This window comes from Diabrotica undecimpunctata, chromosome 2, assembly GCF_040954645.1.
Source record: "Diabrotica undecimpunctata isolate CICGRU chromosome 2, icDiaUnde3, whole genome shotgun sequence".
Classification (NCBI taxonomy): domain Eukaryota; kingdom Metazoa; phylum Arthropoda; class Insecta; order Coleoptera; family Chrysomelidae; genus Diabrotica; species Diabrotica undecimpunctata.
Genome location: NC_092804.1, coordinates 35986706 through 36014388, shown reverse-complemented (window position 1 = coordinate 36014388; position 27683 = coordinate 35986706). Strand labels below are relative to the sequence as shown.

The window sequence follows — 27683 nt, the reverse complement described above, 5'->3', positions numbered from 1 at the left end:
CTCAGTATTTTAATAATTTTCAGTAAACAACATAAAAATATGATCTATGTAGCAATCAATACTTAAAAAAACTGAAAGAGAAACATACATAATCTAAAAACAAAAGACTATACAACAAATAAAAAGGTAAAACCATATCTTACCAGCTGAAATTAAAATATTAAGAACCTTAAATCTACATTAAATACTATCTAGAAATAAAATAAACAGGAAGGAGAATAGAAAGAAAATAACCAATGTTTTTACAACACAAAGTATATTTTTTTTTTAATTTTTTTTCGTCTTTATAGAGGGGGGGTCTGAAATCTTCAAAAGACATCTCAGTCCAGTACGCCGCCTGACTGATCTTAGTGCAGGATTCATTCTTCGTAGTCCCGGCGATAGTTCCCGAGGTACTTTAAAACGCCCTCTCGTCGCTGATTCTACGTCAAATGCCTACCTGCTAAAACAGACCCTCCTCTGACATTCAGTGCTCCGAAAGTGAAAAGGCCAGTGTAAGACTGAGTTAACACTATCTTCAGTTGGGAATAAGCCACAATGTTTATTTATATGTTATAGTTACTGATGTTTTGATGTCTATGACCAGATATTGTTACCAAAAATACAAAATTGTGATTTATTTTCTGAAAATAAATCACAATTTTGTATCTATGATAACAGCCCTCTGGTCATATAGATCGAAAAAAATCAGTAAATAAAATATGTAAATAAATATATTGTGGCTTATTCCTAACATTCTCTCTAAAAATGCAGAGTACCCAACAAAGGAAAAAGATCTTCTAGCGCCTGAAAATATACAATTAATTATAGCCAAATTCTAGTAACAAGTCAAACATGATAAAATCTATAATTACCCTTTTTTATAGTCTATTAACTTCAATGAAGCTAATTCAGCTTCATCAGTAGCTCTCTGCCTCTCCTTCTCAGCTGCTTCTCTTAAGGCTTTTGCCCTCAGCATATCTTCTTCCAAAATCTTAATTTTCATCCTGTGAATCTCGTCTTGCTGTCTGATGGTATCCCTCATTTTCTTGGACCGTTGTTTATTTTCAGACAATATTTGTGGTATAGCACCCAGTGCCCTACTAGAAGTAGGAGTGTTTGCTAAAATTGATATTATTGTTAAGTACATATGGCTTTAACTACATTTAAAACACTTACCACTTTGAAGCACATCATCATCATCCTCTTCTGTATGAACAGCAGGTGTCACACTACAAGTATTACCTGAAACTATTATTAAGTGTACAGGAAGACTGCTCAAAATTATTACATCATACTTACATAACAAGTCCATTTCTTTGAACTCTGTAGTGGGAAAGAAGTGAGGGGGGTCAGAGGCTACTGATGGTCCTGCTATTGAGCTTCCCAGCTGGTTGAACTGTTTTTGGCCTACAATTATACTATGAGTAAAGCACAGTTACAAATTTAGTACATTTACCTTTTTCAAAGACTGCTGTGCTATCAAAAGAACAGTCGATGCTGACATCTATATTGGGACCAGCCTCTTCAACTAACTCCAGCACTGCATCACACTCTGGCTTTATCGGGGGACCACCACCTGTAGCTAACATGCTGTGACGCAGTGCTGTTGTTTCTTTGCGTTTCCTATGATAAAAAAAATTATTGGTCAATACTTAAGCATTTGCTTAAACTAATAAAAGTATTCTACCTTTGTTTTAGGTTGTTACACAATTTTCGAAGCTGGTCGCTGGTCCTGATGTTGTTGACCTCAGGCTGGCAGTTATAATTTCTTGTTATTAACTCCCAAGCCATCTTTTTCTCCATTGTCGAAGCACCGTCTGTCCTTTTATTCTCTACCACACCGTTTTCAGTTACCAGCTGGATTAGGAGAACTTTTTCCTTTGTTGAGTAAGGTGCATATTTCATGCCATTTCCACTCATCTAAAATTTAGATAACCAATTTATTTAGCGTACGGCTTATACAGACAATATAATTATAATGATTGTAACGCATTACACACATATAAATATATCCAAAAACAAATATACATGTAAGCATATATTGAACATCTAAAATTATGCCTCAGACACAGTAACAAAATGGAAATTAATTCTCTAGAATAAATATTTTTTATAATATATTACATACCTTAAAATAGTTAATCCAATTAATTCCTTAATTAATAATAAATCCCTTAATTTCAAACACAAAATATTAATACCAAACACAAAATTTCAGTAAGTATACTATACTATAAACCAACTTTGCGCGGGCCAAAGCATAAACTAAATTTGGCGCTAAAAATTTAGTCACAATTATGATAAAATTGACAGAATCTTCTTTTTATTCGATATTTATTCGAAACTTACTTTTACTGTACTAATTTTTCGTGCTTGAGATCAACCTTGTACGAGAATACCCGAAGTATCGTTTATAGAACACAACAAATACTTGAGCATGACTTTGACGTAAGTTCGACTTGGCGGAGCACATGCTCAAGCACGGGCTTGAGTACCGACTATAAATACGGGGCTTAGTCTCTTTAATCGTTATTCAGAAGTGTTTCTACCGCCAAATAATGCATGTACAATATTTTCCGTTCCCTTAGCAGAAAAACCCATTTCTTGCGCGGTACTCTGTAAAATATACGTTCTCTGCAATCCAGTATCAACAGTGGCGGCCGGTCAGGGTCGGCAGTGCCGACCCACACCTTTATAGATATTATAGTTTTCTTAATATTTAATTTAATCAGTATTTCAATAATTAATTGTGGCAGGTAATCAGTTGATGTCATTTGTTTTTGAGAAATAAAAAAATATCTGTGAGATAATAAAAACTTTTACTCATGATTTTTAAAAGAATTCGACCAATTCGACCAGACTAAATTTTATTCATGGTTTTTAAAAGAATTCGTCCAATCTGAGCGTTAAGTGATCCCTGCGTAGACACTTTTCAAATTCATGATCCGATATCGGAGACATCCATCCGCCAGTGAATTCTTAAAAAGGCACGTTTTGAGTGTTCGGCAAGCCGATCCCAACCTTGAAGATTTACTTGTAAAAATCAACGGAATATTAGTTGATTAGCAACCAAATATACATTTCTTTCCATATAAACTTAATTACCAAGTACGGCAAATTTAAATTTGCCGATGCTTCATTGGGATTGGTGATTGGTCGCAAACTGTACATTGCCAGCGCGGGATGAAATGTTATTTCATATGAGAACGTAAGTAGTAAACATAGATAAAATTACACCTAGATTGGTAACAGGGATAGCCAAGGTCAAATCATGTTCGGATTAGGCGCCCATTCGTTTGGTGGCGCTGCTAGTCTCGTTCCTGTGCGGAGGGAGTGTGCTGTGATCAAGTCAAAGTTGAGTTTAGACAAATACGGCGCCATATTTGTATTTGTTTTATTTCTTATAATTTATTTTATAATTTAAATTTTTTTATATAAATAGTGCAAAATCGTACAATTTTCGACGATTTTTTATTATGGAATCGAACACATTACATGGAATAACAATGTAGAGACGAAGAACTGAACAAAAAAAGATGTGTTCCAGATTGCATGGATACTACTGGCAAGCGATACCGTTTTTTAAGTCCAGGACATTATATGGATATGTTTGATAAATGGGTGAATGCTGTTAAGAGCCCTAATTAGAGAATGCTGCAAAAGAAACTATTTATAACAAATTTCGTGTATGCGCTAGTCATTTTAAAGAGGAAGATATAGTCAATGTTGGAAATAGCGGTATTACGAGACCAGCCGTTCCGAGTTTGTTTTTACCAGGACCAGGTAAGAACTATTATACCACTGACCTATATTTTTATTCACATTATATCTGACCTTTTACAAATTAGTTTATAAATTTAACCTAAAATTATATATTATAAAACCAGTCTTACTTAGCTTAGTATTTGAATTAGTTGTAGGTAGTGGTTCAACAACTATCTTAAAAAGCATCACCTTAGAGAGGGTTCGACATAAATTTCTACAGGTGTGCGCCTTTCAAAGTTGGATTAGATTAGCAGACCATGACTACACTATCATGGAGAGGTATATGAGCTTGCCTGCTTTAAGTGTGAGGAGGGATCTATCCCTCTCTTGTGAGTGAGATTGGTCTTAGAGTACCATATTACCATGGTTTGCCTCATCTATGTACTTTTAATGTTCCATTTTGTAGAACAACCTATGGTGCTAATAGCCCACTGAATAGATACTTATCTTTGTTAAACAACCTAAATGTAAATATTTAATATGTCCCTCAATAAATATATAAATATTAGTAGAAGAGTTACTGGTACCATAGAGTTTGGAAACTTAACTGTGTAAAATACTTCATGTTTTTATTGTAACTAGGTAATACTTTACATATTTTTGTTGTTATTTTTCCACCTTTATTGTGCTTACATGTTTAATTTTATATATATATATATATATATATATATATATATATATATATATATATATATATATATATATATATATATATATATATATGTGTGTGTGTGTGTGTGTGTGTACATGCATGTGTTTGTGTACATAATATATTTTTATTTCACATTATTTAATTTTATTATTGTAAAATACTGTGTACTTAACCACTATTTTGTATATTGTAAGTTGTAACATTTAATCGGCTTGTCCCGTATATTAGCCTGCATCCACACAGACAGTGGTAAGGCGTTCAGAGTTATGAATAAATAAATTTGAATGTGTCGACAGGGATCTTTCCTATTCTGTTGATGATAGGGATGGGATGACTGATCTTAAGATGACATACTGGTGAAAAAATCTGTTGATTGTAATTGTGTTTGTCATTTCAGGCATAAAAACATTATTATCCTCTGTTGTTTGGAGTTTATACTGAGCAAATAAAGTTACTATATCAGGTTTTAGCAAAGCTTACATTCTGGGTGAAAACTTTAAGCATACCTTAGAAATAAATTATTTACCTTATCCATTGTTCTTTTTTTTTTGTTCGTTTTTTCTATTTTCTATCATTCGGTTATTCCTCATTCTTGGGTTTTCTTTTTGCAAGAAGCAATATTTTGCTAATCTAATCAAAATCATAATTTTGTTGATAACCAGAATATTTTTCTGGAACTTATACAGTATACTCCCTCTATAACGAACACGGTTATTACGAGTTTTCGCTTATAACGAGGTACATTAGATGTAACGTGAAATTTCTATTGACTATAACCCTCTATAGCGAGGTAAATTTGCTTATAACGAGAGAAAATAAGATTGAAAAATGTGTTTTTTTACGTTTTGGCCCGACCGTAGCTATAAATAAATACCCTTTTTAAGTACCGTCCGCAATAAACTTCTTACAATTTATGATTCTTAGTCGGAAATATACAATTTATTATTCACAAGTGTCATTGTAGGGGGTTGACCATTCACACCTAATAATATAGGTCCTAATAGACAAGATGTGGAAAGTGTTTTAAAGGTTGTCAGAAACTTTATCCAAAGAAAAAACGCAAATGAAGAAGCATAAAACTGTTTCACATCTTTAGAAAATATGATAGATAGAATACTGCAAAATTTAAAGCAGTTAAAAATGACAGACTTCTTCCAATTGCAGACGCAGTAGTTTATGTTATTCTTGAAAATACGCTTTATACAGATTTACAGAATACAGATTTTTTGTTTTAACGTATATCATTGAAAATAAAAGTAAACAACTCTTTTTTGTTTTAATGTATTTCATTGCCAATAAAAGTAAACAACTTTTTTTCAAAAACGCCATTCAAACAATATTTATTAGCATCTTATATTGCTCCGAATGGCTTCACTATAGGAAGTTAATGTTTTAGAAAACTACATATTCATATGTATGCACAGTATTATTGTTGTTGGATATAACGAGATCCGCTTATAACGAGGTAATTAATCTGCCATTTCAGTTCTCGTTATAGAGGGAGTCTACTGTATTATGATTGTAAGGTAAATTTTCTGTCTCATCTGGTATTTATTTAGTAGTGGAATTCTCTAGTGTGTTATTTGGACCTTCATCATTATCTTGATTCAATAATATAACAATTCAACAGTAAACTTCGTATATAGTGCAGAGCACATGGTAAAGCAGTTTTCCATTAAGTGAATTCTAAATTTTTGGTTTTCTATGCTAGATTCACCAATTTTCATATAACTCATTGTATTTTTCGACTTAACCATTTCCTTCATGATTATATGGTGTTGTTCTACTTGAATATATTCCTTTAGAGTGTAGATAATTAATAAGTTCTTGTGAAGTAAAGCTAGTTCTCCTTGTTAGATTTGATATATACCGTCATTCTATATAAACCAAATAGTGATTTAATCTGTAATTGGTTAGAATTGCTTTTCTACCAGATAATGTCTGCATTTTTTTTAATACTTCAACTCATTTGCTTTTTTTTCAATTGCATAATGTTTTCATTCAGAATCTGTGAGGGTATGTGTGAAAAAAGCAATTGGTTTTCCAGATTGATTGCTTCGCTTATGTAATCGTAGATTAATTTTTTAAAAGCATGTACTTATCTTTATCTTCTAGGGATTTATCTTTAGATTCATTGCTTTCTAAAAAATTCTTGAATGTTATATACTTACCAATGTTTGAATTCTTTGGTGGAAGTTTGACAGTTTGGATCAGCCTCTAGTTTATCTGGTCTAAAGTACTAAAGTCTAAACTAAATTATACTACACGTGGCTTGTATTATTAATATTTCTTGTAACACATATAACATTTCTTGTGACATTTTTATAAATAAAGATTTTATTCTATATTTTATTCTTTAATTTTTTTAACCACTTTGGCATTTTAATGTAATGGAAAATAAATATAGTCCCAACATAACAAGAAAACCCAAAAAGTATACGAAAAATATTTATTATCGTATAGGATAAGGATTTTTCTTGTTATTTTAGGATTATATCGATTTTCCTTTACTTTAAAATGAGTTCACAATCCTAGGTAATATTACTAAACTTTTGAATTTAGCGCCATGTATATATAGTTACGCGCCCGATCACTAGGTGATGCGCCAATCATTGTTTTATTCCTTAACACGGAAGTTTCAATGCTAGGTGGTAGTGTGCTATGGTAGTAAAGTGAAGTGATATTCAGTGCACGAACTAACCTTTCTTTCTGTGATTAATTTTTATTTTCTAAAGTAATACTGTGATACGTTACGTCTGCCGTAAATAGTTAAAGGTTAAAGGGTTTTTTGACATATTAGAAGTTTTTTTTGAAATTAAAGTGTAAACAAATTCAGGTAAATTAACCTAAAAAATGCAAGCCATGGGAGAAACTGGAAGTATTGATAAGTCTGATATTGTAAATTATATTTTGCATAATGGGTTTTCATCTATTCCATACGAAGAACAAATTGTTATTAAAAATAAGGGGCGTCCTTTGCCTAAAATGTCCCGGCTTATAAATATTAGTGCGGGTAAGGGAAGTAATAGATCATTTTCAGATAATTGGTACAGCAAGTACTCATGGCTTACCGGGAGTGAAATAAAAAACAAACTTTTCTGTTGGTCTTGAATTTTATTTATGAAAAATAGGGGCAAATATCAAAATCCGTGGTGTGAATCTGGTTACGATAATTTAAATGAATTATTTAGGGCTTTACATAAACATGATATTTCGAAAGATCATACTTACAGCCAGATTAAATTAGATTTATTTGAAAAACAAAATATCTATGTTTCATTAGATAATGCCCAATGTGAAAATGCTATTAAACATAACGAAATTGTAAAAAATAATCACGCAGTTTTACGTCGTTTAATTGATATTGTAATTGTTTTAAGTTGTCAAGAATTATATTTTAGGGGACACGATGAATCGGAGCATTCGTTAAATCAAGGTAATTATAGAGAACTAATAAAAATGTTTAAGAAATACGATTTGGAATTTTCTAATTTACTTTCTGACTCGAAGACATTTAGCGGTGTATCTAAAACAATCCAAAATGAATTAATAGAATCAATTAGTTACATTTTGAGTAACTTTATTGAATCTGAGATTCAGGAAACCATTTGCTTTTCACTAAGAAGTAGATGAAACTACCGACATATCATGTCATTCACAATTATCAATTGTTGTTCGATACGCGTTACGTGGTAATATCTATGAGAGGTTTTTAGGTTTTACAGACGTGAGTAAAAGCCATAAGGCAGAATATATTTTTGAGTTTTAAAGGACAGATTAAAATTTTTTGATATCAAAAATAAATTGGTAGGGCAAACCTATGACGGCGCTGCTGTGATGTCTGGTGAATTAAATGGTCTCCAGGCAAAAGTTAAAACTATTGCACCGCAAGCTTTATTTACTCACTGTCATGCGCATATAGTCGGTTCACAATTTGTTGATAGCTCACTACAAGTTTAACCCTAATTAGAAAACTGAAATACAGAGAGGATAGGTAATACGATATAATAGTAAAAACCAACCTAAAACTGACGGTTTAAGACGTTTTCGACTAACCCACCTTATATCTGAAGGAATACAATACCTTATAATCCTATTACGGGGGTATTTTGAATGGTTAGAGATGAACGACCAGTGTCGTAGAGTATATGATTGAAACATTTATTTGAACTAAATAAATATATTTTTTAAATTGTACTTATGTAAATTGTATTTTTTAATAAAACTTATTTATTTTATTCAAAAATAAAAAGTTTCTTGCCATTTGTAAAAGATACATTTATTTAATTAAGGAAAAAGGCGCCAAATGTCGCCTGGCAAAATTTCCAATGTGTTTTAAATGTATCCATTATTTTCGAATCCGGAGAAAACTAATAAATATTTTTGAAAAATTTAAACGCAGAATAAAAGATTACATTATTACTCAGGGCAGAAAGTCCCTGAAAACTTCTACAATGTTTATTTTAATATGTTATGTAACAGGGGTGAAAATAAAAGAGAAAATATAGTATAATTTTTAATTGAAAATATTGCATGCAAAAGAAACTTATTATTTATTCTAAAAAATATTTCATTCTGCCTTTAAATTTTTCAAAAATGCTTTTTAGTTTTCTCAGGATTTGAAAAAAAAATGGATACATTTAAAACACATTGAACATTTTGACAGGCGATATTTTGCGCCTTTCCCCTTTAATACCTTACGATTACAACTACTATTACTTACCTTATATAATTACGATTAGAAAACTATTCAAATTCAAAATAAATAGGATCAACTTCGGAATCCGAGTCGTCTTGAGGGTTAATAATTAGGTTAATAATCTCTACGGTCGCATCAATTATGTTATCAAGATCCCACATTTTTTGTTCTTCTTCTATTACATGTCTTACTGCATCTTTCCAGTTTTGTTTTGTAATATGTTATAAAGACTCGTATAACAATTCACGTACAGCTTGTATTTTATATGACGTATTTTTTCTAGCCACATAACTTTTCATTTGTGCCCAAATGAGTTCAATTGGATTTATTTCGCAGTGGTAGGGTGGAAGTCTAAAGACTGTACTTACTTACTTACTTACTAGCCAACGCCCACCCTTGGCATGTTAGCCATTTGGTGGCGCGCTGACCAGTATAGACGAGCCGTTTCTCGTAGGCGATCTTCATCCTCCTCGGGTGGGTCTGTTTTCAGGGCTGGGCACTCTGGAAGGTGAGCAGCATCCATCTGGGGCTGATCACATAATGGACAGTTGTCATTTTCGCGGACGCCGATGCGATGTAGATGGGAGGCCAGGTAGTCATGCCCCGTAGTTGTTCTGAACACGGCTACACTAATGGGTCTCGGCAAGTTGCGAGGGATTGGTGACTCTATTAGGTGGGCCCAAGATTTTCCAGCACCGGCTTGTATTTGCTGCTCTTTTATCTTCGCTTTGATTCCTCTTCTAATGGTGGACTTTGCTGATGTGTACGATTGGAAGCTAGGGGGCTGTGGAAGAGTAGTGCCTTGTTTTGCAAGTTCATCCGCCGCTTCATTTCCTTCAACACCGACACGACTAGGGATCCATTGTAGAGTAATCAGCCACCCTTTTTCCATCAAGTTCGATAGTTGGACACGACAAGATATTGTTTTGGCACAGTCGGTGTATCGATTTGTCGACAGAGCGAGGATTGCGGCTTGGCAGTCGATGAAGAAGGCAACTTTTTGGGGGTGTTGGAAATTCTCAAGATTTTTTGCAGCTTCGTGTATAGCAGCAATTTCGCCGTCGTAGTTGCTGAGAGGGGCACCCACAGCTATAGAGCCTTTGAAGAACGATGAGACATATCCTGCTCCTGTTCTTCCCGAGTCCGGCATCGAGGATCCATCGCAGTAGATGTGGAGCCACTCATGTGCTGGGTACTTGGTGTGTCTAAAGACTGTGATGTTTCGCCTTTTCGCCATTTTGTCAACTACGTATTTCTTGAACTTAGATTTTAAGAGAAATATTCGAGACGCTAATTACTGCCGTAGACGCGGAAACACCGACGAGCCGTAAATTACATGCGATCAAAAACGTACTAAACAAAAAAATTGTTTTCGTTCGTAATAACTTCACCCTTTCAAGTTAAGTTTCGAATATAATTATATTATTAAAAATCTGAGGAATTCCATCTTAATTATCTTGCAACGAATAGTACCTTCGGATATGAATTCCAGGTTTTCTAGTAAAGTGATTAAACGCGAAGATTAGTATTGAAATATCCAAAGAGATAAGGTATTCTTATTTACAAAATTGTTAATGGTTAAATTCTTATTTTTATTAATATAATATATTAACCAACATTAGTCGTGAAAGTTTTAATTGTTTTTTTGCTAAATATATTAGTATTAAAATATTATCAATATTATATATAACAGTATTAAAACATTATATTATTATTTAATGAATAAACACCTTAGGAACGGAACCTTAGGATACATGTAAAAAAATTAAAGAATGTCGTCTTTTTTTGCCAGTTTAAGCGGATTTGCTTCATTTTTCTCAAGCTCGCCTAAACGGACTAATGTTTTAGAACGGTTTGTTTCGAAAAAAATGCCAACAGTTTGTCAGACGCGATGGAATTTTAGATCTCGGTTAGTTTTCACTGTAGCAGATTTTCCTAAACAGCTTTTGGAAGTTTTTGATTTTATTATTGAATGCGACGATTTTGAAAGTGATGATATCTCGATCCGTGAAGCAATCTGTTTGAAAACTTTATTAAATGATTACTCTTTTAACATACTTTTAAATATTTTTAAGAAAGTGTTTACCCAAACCGATTTGATATTCAATATTGTTCAAAATCAGTTAACTGACATTATTCATTCCAAAAATAGAATAACAAGACTGGTGCAAAATCTCAGAGATTTTCGTAATGATAGTAATTTCCAGTATATACGCAGTGACGTTTTGGACTCGCTTGATATTTCCGAACCCCCAAAAAAAAGACAAAGGCATGACACAGAAACAGATCTCGAAAAACGAGTGTATTTTGAAATTTTGGATACTATTATGCAAATAGATACTCGTTTTTCGAATTTTGAAGATTTGCAAATTTTTGACCTCTTTAAATGAATTAAAAGTTTTATATGCTGATCCAAATATTTTCGGAAGATGGGATAAGTTACAAGATATGTATAATTTTATATACTGTAATTCATTACAACAAACTGTTACCGAAATGAATAAATTATTGTCATTAATTCTCTCATTACCACCAACGTCTGCCTCAAATGAACGAGATTTCTCTTGCCTCAAAAGAATCAAAACGTATTGTCGAAATACCATGAAACAAGAGAGAATGTCAAGCTTGTCTCAAATGTCAATAGAAAAAAAAACTTTTAAAATCTCTCCAAAACTCTAATAAATTTTACGATGACGTTATAACCCATTTTGCTACTTCCAAACAACGTAGACTAGAGTTAATTTATAAACATGTTTAGGTTCTAAATTTATAGGAAAAAACAAAAAAGAAGACAACAAAAAATCTCCTATGATGATTGAAGTCTTTATTAGACGGTATACCTATCTGAGGAGACAAAAAATACCTTGCCGACCTTGTCTCTCAAGCCACGAGCCGCCACTGAGTATCAATAAGTGCCCTTACTTGTTTAGTACCATGGTACAGTCTGTCCCAGTCCCAAACCCTTCTTTCAGTGCGTCACTAATTTTGACGTCATATAGGATTTTAAGAATGTCGAGAATTATTGCATGACATTTTAGTTAAATCTGACAGTTGCAGGATTGTAATCGGCTAAATGTGGAAAGATTATTTTTTTAAAATGTGAAGTAAAAACTTTAAGAATTCAATTTTTTTTTACTTTACATATTAGAGGTCCCTTCCTGTATAAAAATTTTTATTGCGCATTCTATTGGAACGGCATTTTGTCATAATTGCTATTCTATACATTCCAAAGAAAGTGCTTAATTAGCTAAGATTTATTTATGGATTTATTATAAACACTATGGAATTGGAATGTTTGTTTATTTAAAATAATGCTTCCTCCTATAGAATCTTATAAGAGTTGACTGCAAGATAAAAAAATTTACTGGCAATTGCAAGGTATCAAAGCAAACATTCCTGTGATAAAATAGCATCGATTGAAATCAGTCATATTCGGAAAGTTTCTGTGGCAGTCATTAGTTTAATTTTGTGAAGATTTATCATAAAATCGTGAAAATAGTTTAAATAGTGAGTTATTCTACTAGATTGGGTGTGCAAATGAAAGAGTTTTATGAAGTTTAGGTACAAAAACAATGGACAGTTTAAATAGTAAAGCAGTTGATTTTTTAGTTAATCTACCAGTTTCGGTATGCAGATGAAATAGTGTTAATGGAGTTTAGTTAAAAAACAAGATACCGAATGTAAGTTTATGTAAATAGTTTAAATAGTGAAGCAGTCGATTTTTGAGTTAATCTACCAGTTTCAGTATGCAGATGAAATAGTGTTAATGGAGTTTAGTTAAAAAACAAGATACCGAATGTAAGTTTACCTTCTTTTTTTATGAATAACAAAAATGAATATTATATTTCAAACAATCCACAATCCGATTCAGAACCTAATTCATTAAAATCAATGATTACAGGGGATATGTGGCTGGCATCAATTATATCTTATATTTTAATAAAATGTGGTTCTAAAAAGAACCGTTTTAATACGAATATCTTCTAATTGAAAATAATTTAATAATTTTAATATTAGGCTTTGTTCTTTCTCGGTATATCTCGGCATATTTAAAATATTTTTATGACAATAAATACAAAATTTAATTTTCACTGTAAAATTTCTGAAAATACTAACCTGGAATGACAATTATCATTTTATCAGTTGACATTATCATAGTACTGTCACTATTGAGACCATCTGCGTCAAATTATATTTATGCGCATCATTGATTGGATATCTATGTAGCGCATTCTAAACTCCAACCAATTATATATCCGTAAGTAGAATTCGCTTTAATATGCAAATACCCGTGAACGATACATAATTTTCTAAGTTCTATGTATAATAATCACAGACTTACGTTTTTTTCTGTTACTTCTAGCTTAATGCGGTAGAGAGAATTCGATCAACTATGACGCACTGAAAGAAGGGTTTGGGATGAACTGTACAATGAATACACAAGGTATGATATTGCGCATGACATTTGACAGCTGGCCCAGGAGTGTGACGTAGTTAAGATCGCCTGAACAACCTCAAAATGCTCGAACCTTATTACAGCTTAACGTACATTAATTTTGAAATTATGGTTAAAAAGTGATCTAATTTTTTTTAAATGTTTTGTTTTGGTTATAATTGAATAAAAAATATATTTTCAGTAGCGTAAAACCTTTACTTCTCCTAGAGATTCAGGCGAAATATTTATTTTTGTTTTCATACATATACTAATAATATAAGTACTCTTTTTGTATGCAAATCCCTTGAAATTTAAAAATTTTCTGCAGAGGAAATACTGTGAATAGGTAAATAATAGTAGATTTGCTTATTCTGATTCACTGTCACTTACTTCCAAGCAGTTTTACTGAAATAAAAACAAAATAGAGTACAATAGAGAAAAATCTGTTTTACAATTCAATATGGTATTTTAGATGAGTTATAATGAAATTTAGTAAAATAAAAAATATACACATTACTATAACCTACCGATTACTATATGCAAAATTTACTTATCAAACAATATAATAATATGAAAATAAGACACAAATTAGTTCAAACGCAAAACACAATAAATATCGACTTCAGACGACTTTACACCGGCAAGACAGAGAGCTTGTATAAAAACAAAAGTTCAACAATAATATCGGTTATCAATGGTGACTATTGCAAATTATGAGATAATAAAATATATTTTAAAGTAACTCAATACTGACTGAGTCATGTATTTTAGAATAGAAAAATAATTTAGATTTATGCTTATATATGTGTCTTTATACAAATGGTGTTTAGTTACTATTTATTTATACTGTATAGTATTTTTTTGTAAAACTGAAAGTTTTTATTTGCCATTGTATATCTGGTTTTGTACCTTTTTCAAAGTACGCTGTGCAATTGCTTGTTGCAATAGTGACAATGAAGATAAAATCTTTAGGTTTCATACATTTCCTAAAGACAGTGTGACCAGAAAACTGTGGATTATATCTTGTTGTAGAAAGGATAATTTTAATTGTAATACTGCAAGAATTTGTTATACACATTTTAAAACTGAAGATTACCAAAGAAATCCACAACAGGAACTTTTAAATTACGTTTCTAAAAAGGGTCTAAAACTCAAACCTGAGGCAGTACCTAGTCTTTATTTGCCTAAATCAACGTCGGCTACCCTTTTAACCAACCAAAAGAAACGCGTACAAGGAGGCGAACACAGAGAGTCCAAAAAGTATGTTGAGCAGCTTCTTCCTACTTCTAGGTCAACGACGTAAGTATAAATCTTTATTTTTATTAATTATTAGTCATGAAACCTTAAATGGTTTTTTCATATCGATTTTTTAAGTAAGAAACTAGCCTCAGCCTGCTATGCAATTTGCAATAAGAACTGTTTCGGAGGAAATCAATTTAGCATCTTCCAAAATAACATATTTTTCTTTGTTAAATCATGTTATTATTATTAAAATATACAATGTTATCACTATTATAAACAATACCAAGATCATTTTAGGTGTGAATATTACAAAAATGTCATTTTAAATGTTGTGCAATATTGTGTGCCCTCACTACACTCATATTCGATGGCCAGCTAGCTCATTCGATATAAATAAAGTTGACTTTGTCATTATTTATTTTGATTTTGTGTTTAGTTCAGTAGGTACGTACAAATTTTGTGTACCTCCATTACCACTTTTCTGTATCTTTTTAAACATCTGAAATATCGAAAAGTTAATTAACCTGTACCTACGTGTAATAAAAGATAATTAAAACTTGTCTTATAAAGGATATCTATGTTTTATAAAGGATAAATATTATAATAACATAATTTTATTATCTCTTATAACATAATTTAGCAAGCAAACAAAAGCTAACAAAAAAGTAAAATAATATAAAATAACAAAAAACAATCTTAAATTGGTAAAATTATTGTACACCTTACATAATTTGTACAGGCAACCATAAAATACAAAACAAATTGTACCTACTGCGTGAGACACTCAAATGTAAATGTACAGAATACTAATAATTTTGTTTCTTTGTTATTCATTAAGAAACTCATGGTATGATCTTTCAGAGAGTTTTGTTATTTTACAGAACTTGGTGAAAGATGTTGCGGATTTAATTTGTCACGGTAGGTGATTATATAGTCTTTTTTGCACTATATAGAATAGAATTATTTACTTACTCAGAGGACAACATCCGTAAATCAACATCATAACCAGAATTTCTAATGGAGTAGCCATAATCAGGTCTTTCAGGAAAAATTTTTAGATGTTTGTGAATCAAACAAACAGTTTCTAAAATATATAAAGAGGGAAGCATCACAACTCCGTGATTTTTTAAAGTAGCAATGACATATGTTTTTGAGACCAAATAGATAACGAATTGCTCTTTTTTGTAATTTAAAAATAGTATCAAATTGGGTTGCTTTACTAAAACCCCATAAAGGAAACTTATATTGAAGATGAGACTCGAACAATGAGAAATATGCCATTTTTGCAGATGATTGACACAGATCTTATTGCAAAGCAAGCTGAGGCTAGTTTCTTACTTCAGGAGTTAGTATGCAAGGACCATTTACAATTACTATCACTAAGAATACCTATTAAATATTACAGAATTAACAATATTGATTTTGGCGGTCATTTAAAAACAGGGGCTGAGTGGCTCCTTAGCTACTATATTATCCACGTTAAAGTAAGGTAAGAGTTAGACCAAACCTATAAACAAATTTTCACCTATAGGTATATACAGTAACTTTTAAATTTTTAAAAATTTTAACACTACTTAATATCTTTAGACCAATGTCATATGAGTCACTACATTCTTGAATGTTTAAAAAATAAAAACATACACTGTCATTCGTCACTTTTTGATTCCACTCATTTAAAGTAATCTTCATGCTGCATTTGTTAATAAAGTTATCAAACGAGTCTATTAAATCTTGTTTGAGAAAGTCTTTTTCCAGTTGTTTCAATTTGTGGTTCTCTCTATCAAAGTGATGTTGTCGTCTTTCACATGGATCACTTCTGTCTATAGGTTTAGGAATAGACATACAATGAATACCTCCACAAGAAGCTTCTTGTGGAGGTTTTCCTGGTTTTAGTGCCATTATAATTTCTGCCACCTTCCATAACTTTGGTACGTACCTCAGCCTAAAGGAAGCGTTTATAAAATGTGTTAATTTTATTATAGCTTTCCTTGGAAGTTGCTTTAACACTTCCCCAGTAATTAGATCAAATCCAGGAGCTTTCTTTGGATTTATATTTTCTTTTATTTCCAAATACTTCTTTTGGAGTTACAGGGCTAATCTCCATTTCAACTTGATTAGGAAGCTCCCAGTTAATTATTTCTTGTTCTTCATTAGGTTGAAAAGTATTTTCTAGATGGCCAGCAAGTAGACTGTATAATTCTCGTTTATAAAATATTGTACCCCTTTAAAAAACAGCCCAGAAGTTCAAATCGGTCTCTTCAATGTATAAAAAAAGATAAATGGGCAAATACTATATATTTTTGCGAAATATTTCTTTTTTCTTCCATAAAAATATAAAAATAAAATGAAAGTTATGTTATACTTATACATTGTTATAAAGATAGCTACTTACGTAAAATATTATCAATTCTTAAAAAATACGTCAACTATTTAAAGACCATGGGTAAAAAACAGGCTAAGTCCCAAAACAACAAAACACAGGCATTATCCATAAATATTTAATTAACATTTTTCAAAATTAAGAAACATAATTTAACTTAAATGTAAACGATTACGCAAAAAACACCCCGCACAAAAAACAGTAAACATTCTTATAAACAATGAAAAACAAAATAATTTCGTTTAAAAAATTTGAAAAGGGCTAAGTGCCATATGCTGCTCTGTTAACAAAGAGCTAAGTGCGACTCAAGAAATATTCATAAAAAATCTTTATGCTTTTCGTCATTTAAAAAAGGAATCGTGGCCGGTAAGTTTGGTTTTTTTCTCCTCAGTAATAGGTTTATTCCCTGCAGGTCCTAACATTACCATGCTTTCTATGCTTTGCGTTAGCTAGTTGAACCAACCTCATTAGGTACGTACTTTGAGTTTCAGCTGATTATTAATAAAATTCGGAGATCCGGTCGTTACGATAGAATTGACAGAGAGGATGATTGAGATCATTGAGGTTTTTCTCCAGTGTGCACTTTAAAATGTTTTTTTAAATTACTTGCCTCAATAAATTACTTAAAACAAATTTCACACTAGTAAGGATTTTCTCTAGTGTGAACTCTCAAATGTCTTTTTAAAGGACTTGCTTGACTAAATTGCTTAAAACAAATTTCACACTTGTAAGGTTTTTCCTCAGTGTGCACTCTCAAATGTATTTTCAAATTACTAACTTGAGAAAACTGCTTAAAACAAATTTCACACTTGTAAGGTTTTTCTCCAGTGTGCACTCTCAAATGTATTTTTAAATCACCTGCTTTACTAAATTGCTTAAAACAAATTTCACACTTATATGGTTTTTCCCTCGTGTGCAGTCTTAAATGTTGTTTTACATGACTAGTTGAAATAAACTGCTTAAGACAAATTTCACACTTGTAAGGCTTTTTCTTAGTGTGCACTATCATATTATGATATTCCAAACTACTTTTCTGAGAAAACTGATTAAAACAAATTTCACACTTGTAAGGTTTTTCTCCAGTGTGCACTCTCAAATGTCTTTTTATAGCGCTTGCATGACTAAATTGCTTAAAACAAATTTCACACTTGTAAGGTTTTTCTCCAGTGTGCACTCTCAAATGTTGTTTTACATGACTAGTTGAAGTAAATTGCTTAAGACAAATTTCACACTTGTAAGGATTTTCTCTAGCGTGAACTCTCAAATGTATTTTTAAAGCACTTGCCTGATTAAATTGCTTAAAACAAATTTCACACTTGTAAGGTTTTTCTCCAGTGTGCACTCTCAAATGTATTTTTAAATGACTCGCTCGAGAAAACTGCTTAAAACAAATTTCACACTTGTAAGGTTTTTCTCCAGTGTGCACTCTCAAATGTATTTTTAAATCATATGCTTGACTAAATTGCTTAAAACAAATTTCACACTTATGAGGTTTTTCCCCAGCGTGCAGTCTCAAATGTTGTTTTACATGACTAGTTGAAGTACACTGCTTAAGACAAACTTCACACTTGTAAGGCTTTTCCCCAGTGTGCACTCTCAAATGTATTTTCAAATGACTCGCTCGAGAAAACTGCTTAAAACAAATTTCACACTTGTAAGGTTTTTCTCCAGTGTGCACTCTCAAATGTTTTTTCAAATCACTTGCACTGCTAAATTTCTTAAGACAAATTTCACAGTTGTAAGGTTTTTCCCCAGTGTGCACTCTCAAATGTATTTTTAAATCACTTGCTTGACTAAATTGCTTAAAACAAATTTCACACTTATGAGGTTTTTCCCCAGTGTGAAGTCTCAAATGTTGATTTACATAACTAGTTGAAGTAAACTGCTTAAGACAAATTTCACACTTGTAAGGCTTTTTTTCAGTAACCACTTTCCTATTCTTATTTAATGTTTTTTCTTCAGAATTTTTATTCATATAATTTTCTTCGTGAGATAAAAGTTCAGTTACTGCCTCCATAATTTCCATTTTGTTCTCTTGGAGATAATCTAAAAATGAAACTGACTAATATAAATATTGACTATAAGAAAGTAAATAAATAAATGTAAAAACAAGGAAATTTACTAATCAAATTAAAGGTTCCTAAAATGCAAGACAGTACGCTTGTCTTTAGTTATTTTAGTTATAGTCTCACCTTAATGCATTCAATATAAGCATATGAACACGAAAAAACCAATAATATTGTGACATAAAGACAGAGGTGCATAGGAAAGGTCTAGAATGACTATGAAACTTCTATGAGTCACCTTTTTAAATCTGACTTAGGGAATTACCTATTTCCAAATTTGTAGCCTGCTCTAGAATGATTCTCGTTTATGAAATAATGTAGTTCTTTAAAGCCTTCAAAGTATAATAAAAGATAAATTAGCAAATTCTATATTGCGGAATAGTTTTTTTATTTTTCCATAAATACATAAAAATAAAAGTTATGCTATACTTATACGGGTATGTGAGTTTAGAAAATAAATATAAGCAAATAATGTTTACTTATGTATTACTATAAAGATAGGTACTTATGTCAAATATTACCCATTCTTAAACAATATGTCAATGATTTATAAACTGTTATCAACTAGATATACTGAAGTTATCTGATCCACTAGCAATATTCTATTAAAGAAGCTACAAATTATAGAACTCTTAAAAATGTCCATCTGATCAAAAGAAAAATCTGACATTAAGAAACTGCTGAAAATTTTTAAAAGAAATGTATCCAACTTTTTCATTTAAATTTTTCATTATTTGTTACTTTGATAAATAGTTTGAAATATTATCATATACAACAATTATTGTAATTATTAATGTTCTTTTTTTAAATAATCCGTTAAAAAATGAAAGTTTTACCAGTAGAGTGTTTACGATTTCAATTAGGATTTCACGTGGCACAGCGGGACGCCGGGCAGGCTCTTGTCCCGTCCAGCGCCCCGCACTTTTTCATCTGTCACGTCCCGCAGCTATTTTGGCAGTTCCGTCGCGTCCCGTGTCCCGCGGGACGACTCGCTGTCCCGTAAAGTTAACTTAAATTATATTTTCTAAATTTAAACTTAAATATATTTTTATAATAATGGTATAAAGACAATTCTTATATTTACATCAAAATTATAGTATTAGACCAATTTAATAATTACTTCAGTTTCTACAAGTGGCATATTTTCCAGTACACTGTATTGTGTAAAAATTTTGTTTCTAGTTAATCCCGTTTCATTTGTTTCAGATACTATACTATATATATATAAGATCATTCACAAAACAATTTAATTAAAAGTTTTCAATGTTTTATTGTCATATATGTTTGAAAATTTAGACCAGAAGGGGAGGGTAAAAGTTACTCCACCTTCTAATTTAGTACCTTTTTATTGACTATTACTTTTGGTTAGACTGAAAATCGCTGTAAGCTTGTAAGAAAATGACACCTCTATTAACACACAATTGAGACAGTTTATCATAATATTTTTCCTTTAATGTATGTACAAACTGCGGTTTGGATGGATGCTATAGACAGCAGTTTTTAATTGGAATAAAATTTTCTTAAAAATGACTATCGATATTGTTAAAAATAAAGGTACCTACTTTACTCTTCATAAAATTCATGTTTTTAACAAACTGCGTATATGACTGAAAAAAATTATCTTAATATCTGTTGATTGTATTTTAGGTTTTAGAACATGCAGAACCTTATAAAGAATAACTTTTTTTATAAAGATAAAAAAAATCTCCCATTTGGTGTCAATTTAATTGGACAGGCAGACACACTGTTTATAATAGTCACAAGCCACACCTGAAGAAAAAAGTACTTATTTCAATTTCTTCATTTATATATATCTACAAGTATTCTTTAAACAAATTAAAGAACATTTTATCTTTTGTTCATATTTGGACACAAAGGATCACCTCCACTGAATCCTCACTGAGCCAGCTTCTTTGTTTCCTCATGGTCAAACCAGCCCTGGAGAATAGCGTTTCTACTGGGACAGATGTTGCTGGGTCCTCTAGTGCTCGCCACTAGAGGACCCAGGCGAATATCCAACTTCCTTGTTGATTCCAGGTTGAGGCATTTTTTTCATATTTTCTATATAATTATTGAAGTTCTGTCTCTGTTTGTTGGTTCAAGTAATGGCCCCATTCCAATAAATCAAAAGTTTTCAATTTGTAGAGGGGGTCAATTAATTAATTACTAGAGCAGTGATTCTTAAACAGTGTTCCGCGGAACACAGGTGTTCCGCCAATGTGTTGCAAGTGTTCCGCGAAAAATATACGTTAATCTCGCAGACCACCGTGAAATTGTGTCGTTTCCAAGAGATCAGGAAGAATGAAAAATTCTCTTGACAATCTCATCGGCGCATGCTATTTGTGTATTTATTGTCGCGGTTACTCGGTTACCTGTTTTCTGGTGTACCTGGCAACGCTGCTGGTCTCGGTCTTCGAGAATGGTGCGAACTCCAAGCTTAAGATTGTTCATTTGTTTTGCTTGAATACACCCTATTTGTAACGTGCACGCAACCGTTTCTCGCCGAAAACGACGCACTATTTTTATTGAGTTTTAAGTTCCAGTTGATGGGTAAGTAATTTAGGTTAGTTTATTTAAGATTTAACAGCAAGTGCAATGAAAAATAAGGTTACTTAGAGCTAACAACAACGATGAATATTGTTAATTTGCTTTTGTAACTAATCACCTTTTAAAATAAAATTTGTTTCGCATTGCAGCAATAGACAAATTCCTTATTAAAAGAAAATGTAGTTCTGACGATGCACAAGATATAAACTATGGAGCAGATACCAGTACCTCTGTGGAGGGACAGCTTCCCATTTCTCAACCAACCAAAAAAGTTAATCGCCAGTATTCGGAAGAATATTTGAGTTATGGCTTTACATGGAAAGGTGATGAAGATTGTCCCATGCCAAATTGTCTTGTGTGTGGTGAAAATTTATCAAATTCGGCAATGGTTCCGGCTAAACTAAAACGCCATTTTTCAACAAAACATGCCAATCTTAGTTCTAAAAGCAAAGCATATTTTCAAAGATTGTTGAACATGCAAGAAAAGCAAGTAAGAAGTTTTGAAAAAATTGTTAAAATTTCTGAGAAAGCACAATTAGCTTCTTATAAAATGGCTGAATTAATAGCTATAAGGTTGAAACCACATACTATTGCTGAATCTTTGGTATTACCAGCATGTGCAGAAATGCTAAAAATTATGGTTGGTGAGGATGCAAAAAAAGAAATTATCAAAATTCCCCACTCCGACGATACAATAAGAAATAGAATTAAAAATATGTCAGACGATATTGAAAGTACACTTTGGTATTATGACACGAGAAAATTTTACATTGCAAGTTGACGAATCCACTGACTTTAGTGGCAAAGCCTACTTAACAGGATTCATTCGTTTTATTTCTGAAAACAAAACAGTAAATTAGTTTTTATGTTGTAAGGAACTTACTGAGCATACAACGGGTCAAAATATTCTTAAGTGCATTACATCATATTTTGAAGAAAATAATATATCATGGAATATGTGCGTGGGTATTTGTACAGATGGGGCAGATCAATGTTATGCTCTATTAAGAGATTTGCTACACTTGCGAAAACGAGAAACCCAAACATAATAATTACGCATTGTTTCTTGCACAGAGAATCACTAGTATGCAAAATGTTGCCAAATGCTTTAAAATCTGTGTTAGATGAAGTAGTGGGAATGGTCAATTACATAAAATCAAGGCCATTAAAAACACGCCTTTTAAACAGCTTTGTTCTGCAATGGAAGCACAACACGAAGTTTTGCTTTTGCATACTGAAGTTAGGTGGTTAAATAGAGGAAAAGTCTTGAATCGAGTTTTAGAGCTTAAATGCGAATTGTTAGCATTTTTTTTCAAGGAGAAGGTGCAGCAACAGATAAATTTGCAATATATTTAGAAAATAATATTTGGCTTGCCAAATTAGGATATTTGACTGACATTTTTAAATACCTCAATAATATTAACAGGACTGTCCAAGGAAAATCTGAAAATATTTTGTCTTGTAGTGACAAATTATCAGGGTTTCAAAAGAAAATATTTCTTTGGAAAAATCGCATATTAGAAAAAGGTACATTGGATATGTTTCCCAGTATTAGCACAAATATTGAAGAGATGAAATCCGTTATCATTGAACAATTGACGCTATTAGAAGAAAAAATTAATCACTACTTTCCTTCCCTAAATACAGATAATTACAATTGGATTCGAAATCCTTTTATCTCGATTATTATGTAAAAATACCAGCTATCATTACAAGAGGAAGAAGAGTTAGTAGGCTTGTCAAAGGATCACATTCTGAAACTAAAGTTTTCTTGATAAATGTCACTTGAAGAATTTTGGTTTTCTGTGCAAGCTGAACACCCACTTCTTTCTACAAGAGCATTAAAGGTATTACTACAGTTTGCAACTTCATACTTGTGTGAATTAGATTTTTCAACCTTCACAAACATAAAAACAAAGAAACGTGAAAGACTTGGGAATATTGATGAAGAAATGAGGATAGCGTTATCGCATATTAGACCAGACATTGCTAAAATTTGCAAAGTCATCAGGCTCAAGTGTCGCACTAAATTTGTGTAATTTTTATGTTATTATGTTAGTTATGCCCATACATCTAATTTGTTAATGTATTTACTAATCTACATATTTTTTGTTAATTTCCATTTTTAGAATATGTTTTTATTTTTATATTTTGTTTTTGCATGTATTTGCAGTTAAAGAACGTGTTTTATTTACATTTGTATTTACATGTGCACCCCTTATTTAGTGTTTCCTATAAAATAATACAATGGTGTTCCGCGACTTTTTCAAAATTTGTTAAGTGTTCCCAGCTTTGAAAAGGTTAAGAACCACTGTACTAGAGAAATACAATACACCCAATTTGTTTTATTGTAGAATTTGATAACATTATATAGTTGAGTAGAGGTTTCTGGGTCCTTGATCAAAGAAACTTTGGGAAACACTGTTTTAAATGAGCTTAAGCTATAATGCTTTAAAATGGGCTCAAAGCTTGCTGCATTTACTGAAATTTTCTGGTAAACATACGTCAAAGTAAGAATAGAAAAGAGCATATTTCATTACTGGACCAACCCAAACCATAAGAAAACTCTGTAAATTGCCTATATTTGGTGCAGATTTGTTGTTTTTGGTGGTTCATATTTCCAAAGGAGAGGCATATGCCTCTATATTCTTTGATATTTCTTTTGTTAACAAAATATCATTAAAAGAAAGCACTTACATTACAAATTTGTAATTGTCATACATCCTTAAATTGTATTTAAGGTCAAAGTTATATAAAGTAAGTATATATAATATAATAATTTCTATTTTATACTAATTCTAAATAAGCGAGAAAGAGTCTATATTCTTTGGTAAAAGTAAAGAGAACTTTCCTGTTGAGTTTTCTACAAACTAATGAAATTTTGTATTTGGTAGTGTTGCCATGTCGTTTGTATAAATCGCGAAAGAGCATGTGATATATTTATTATTTTACTAAACATGAAAAACATAAAATGGTAAAATAAAGAGAAAAGTAATATATAAATACTAAAGTTAGAAAGTGAATAACAAATTAAATTCTGCTGTAATGATTTTAATATATATTTTGACTTTGTTATCTTGCAATTTGGCAACTATTGTTTTGAAGGTTTTGACACTATTGCCAAATTTATCCGCTTATCTACCAAAGGGCAATTACAATTTTTTTCTTCTAATAACTGCAACTAATATAGAAAGAAACAAATATTCATTCTTTCGTGTTTTATGTTAATTTAAAAAATACCAGTTTCCATAAAATAATATAAAAATGTACTGTTTCAAAACACATTTGAGGCATAAAACGATAAAACATATACATAATAAAGACATGGCAATAATGCAAAAGCAAATTTGATGTTCCATTTGTAGCTAACTTAACCAGAACGTTCTATACACTTTTACCGCAAGAAAATATATTGTTACTAACCTTTTTCAGTTTTTTGGTTTTCTTCAAATGGGTTAAATTTATTCCCATGATGTATTTTAGTATTTATAGGATGTTCCTTGAAGTCTAAATAATCATTTGTGTCATCTGTACTTTGCCTATTGGATTCCTCCTTAATTTCACATTTAAAACCATCCAAAAGAGAAGTATCCAGGTCATTATACTCTACTTCTACTTTACACATTTCATCGCTAATTTCTTGTTTTACTTCCATTTGAATACACTTGATTTTATGTATTTCAATAATAATTTTACACCCAATAAGTGAAATCGCTATAACAATTCTATAAGTACACACATTACATATGTACACAGTTTTAATACAGTAATGGTGGTTTAATTAATACAATATACACACCACATATAAATTCGTTGACGTAAGGACGTAACCATCTGTCTTCAGCGTCTTTGCAATGTACACCACGACCACACACACTAAATACCCATGATACAAGGATACAAGATATGATATTGCCACGCACTAAACTCGTAAATCTCGCGCATGACGTCACCTTGTGCTAAATTTTCAAAATGTATCCATGCTTGCGGATGAAACGAGTTGTTGCAATTCTAATATAATTTAGTAGATGTTTAATTTACTACATGAATTTAAGCTTAAGTATTTAAACTAGTATATTGTAGAAAATAACACTTTTTCCATGAGTTGAAGTTTGATGGAGCGAGCCATGGCCGTATGCCACAAATTGCAAACCGTGGAATGTGATTTTTACAGACAATGTATATATATATATATATATATATATATATATATATATAACACGTTAGGTAAACTGACGTTTTATTTTGAGGTATCAGCCATTAATAGGGCAGGATAAGTAAAACTCTTTGTTCTTTTATATAGCTTTCGCAAAATTTATTCGCTTCTTCAGTATATGCTAAAATGCTAAAATATGGTTACAATTATTTTCTCTTTCTACACCTTTATGTATATATATATATATATATATATATATATATATATATATATATATATATATACATATATATATATACATATATATATATATATATATATATATATATACATATATATATATATATATATATATATATATATATATATATATATATATATATATATATATATATATATATATATATATATGTATATATATATGTATATATATATATAAGTAAAAGGTATCGGCGTAGCTCGCAACAAAGGAAAAAATACAATAAAATATGTGCATAAGACGGAAGGTAACCCTATATCTGACTATTGGTCGTCTTCAGTATGGTGCAGTTTTAGGGCAAGTATTATTTTTTCCCGATTATCTTCTTTACTATTAACCCTTAACACAAGTCATTAGAGTTAAAGTATACAGGACTATAATATATTCTAGATATAAAAAAACACAGACTAGTTAAGATAGTATATATAATCTGTGCTATAATTTTTAACTACAAACTAACCCAATACTTTGACGAGTAGATAATTCTTCCAAATCAGCATTCTAGGGGATAAAACAAGAAGCACCAGCCTTCGCACCATCATCAAAACTGTTTCCACTATTGTTACAAAGTTCCGCTTTACAAAAACAAATATTTAGTAATGAAATCATTAGACATGATTATTTAGCACTTCAATATAATAAATATCACGTACCTATTTAATCATTTAATCATCCACAAGTCTTTTTTGTTGCCTTTTATATTGTCGGTTCGTTCTATGAAAATTCGCCTTCTCGTTCTGTTTATTTGTTTTAGATAAATTTATTGACGGAACAGCGCCTTTTTTAAAGAACGATGTTTTGCTGTTGTACGATGAACGATGTATGGCTGGTCCATCAATTCATTTTTTAAATTACGTTCATAATCACTTTCAATAACGTGCTTAGAGCAAACATGAGCAAATTTAACATTAAAACTATCCTTGCGTTTACACAAAATGTTTCCAAACAGCTTGCATTTCCTTGCCTTTTGGAAAGCTATAAAATGCTGTACCGGGTACAAAACTCTTGCACATATTGTCAACGGCACAACCATATACTGCACACCTCATATTACGAAAAATTTAAAGCCTTTAACACTCTCAAAATATTATTTTACTAAATATTGGCTATGAACCGTAAATGTACATAAATATCAAAACACAATATGGCAAAATTTAGCACAAGCTGACGTCACATAAGCCACGCCTACATGCGCGGTATCTTATCTGTTTGTATTTGTATCATGCTAAATACCTACAATTTACAACAACATACAACCAAAGAATACAGACTCATATAGAAGATAGAACGTAGAACCAAAGAATATAGACGCTAAGCGTCTATATTCTTTGGTAGAACGATAGAAGGATTTTTCACTGTCTTTTTCAGCGTCGGCAAAGGTTATACCAAAGAATATAGACTCTTTGGTTATACGTATACGATACGTTGACACGTTGTGATAGTTATTGGTTATAGGCCTGATACCAAAGAATATAGACGCTTATAGAAGAATTGTTCAAA

At 31.3% G+C, this 27683-nt stretch overlaps 1 protein-coding gene across 3 annotated transcripts; it reads right to left on the bottom strand.

Annotated features, from left to right (window-relative positions):
• Window positions 1–25650, bottom strand: LOC140434409 (uncharacterized). 3 transcript variants are annotated; one of them, XM_072522652.1, is made up of 7 exons: window positions 25192–25650; window positions 1670–1902; window positions 1439–1605; window positions 1282–1389; window positions 1159–1230; window positions 855–1101; window positions 1–786 (listed from the first exon to the last, which is right to left on the bottom strand). In XM_072522652.1, exons 1-7 carry the CDS (start codon window positions 25237–25239, stop codon window positions 780–782), a joined length of 882 nt encoding a protein of 293 aa, XP_072378753.1. In that variant the 5' UTR covers window positions 25240–25650; the 3' UTR covers window positions 1–779. The 3 variants fall into 3 exon arrangements, with proteins under 3 accessions (XP_072378753.1, XP_072378752.1, XP_072378751.1); XM_072522651.1 differs by having other exon boundaries at window positions 1159–1389; XM_072522650.1 differs by lacking the exons at window positions 1–786; window positions 855–1101; window positions 1159–1230; ... (1 more) ...; window positions 1439–1605; window positions 1670–1902 and adding an exon at window positions 17244–19201 and having other exon boundaries at window positions 25192–25549.
• Window positions 25651–27683: the final 2033 nt, after the last annotated feature.

Bases quoted from the DNA above. Each gene is read 5' to 3' on its own strand.
- LOC140434409 (XM_072522650.1), bottom strand. From the start codon at position 25,423: ATGGAAGTAAAACAAGAAATTAGCGATGAAATGTGTAAAGTAGAAGTA. The intron at 19,202-25,191 runs GTTAGTAACAAT...TTTCATTTTTAG, and splicing joins AAACCAAAAAACTGAAAAAG to ATTATCTCCAAGAGAACAAA.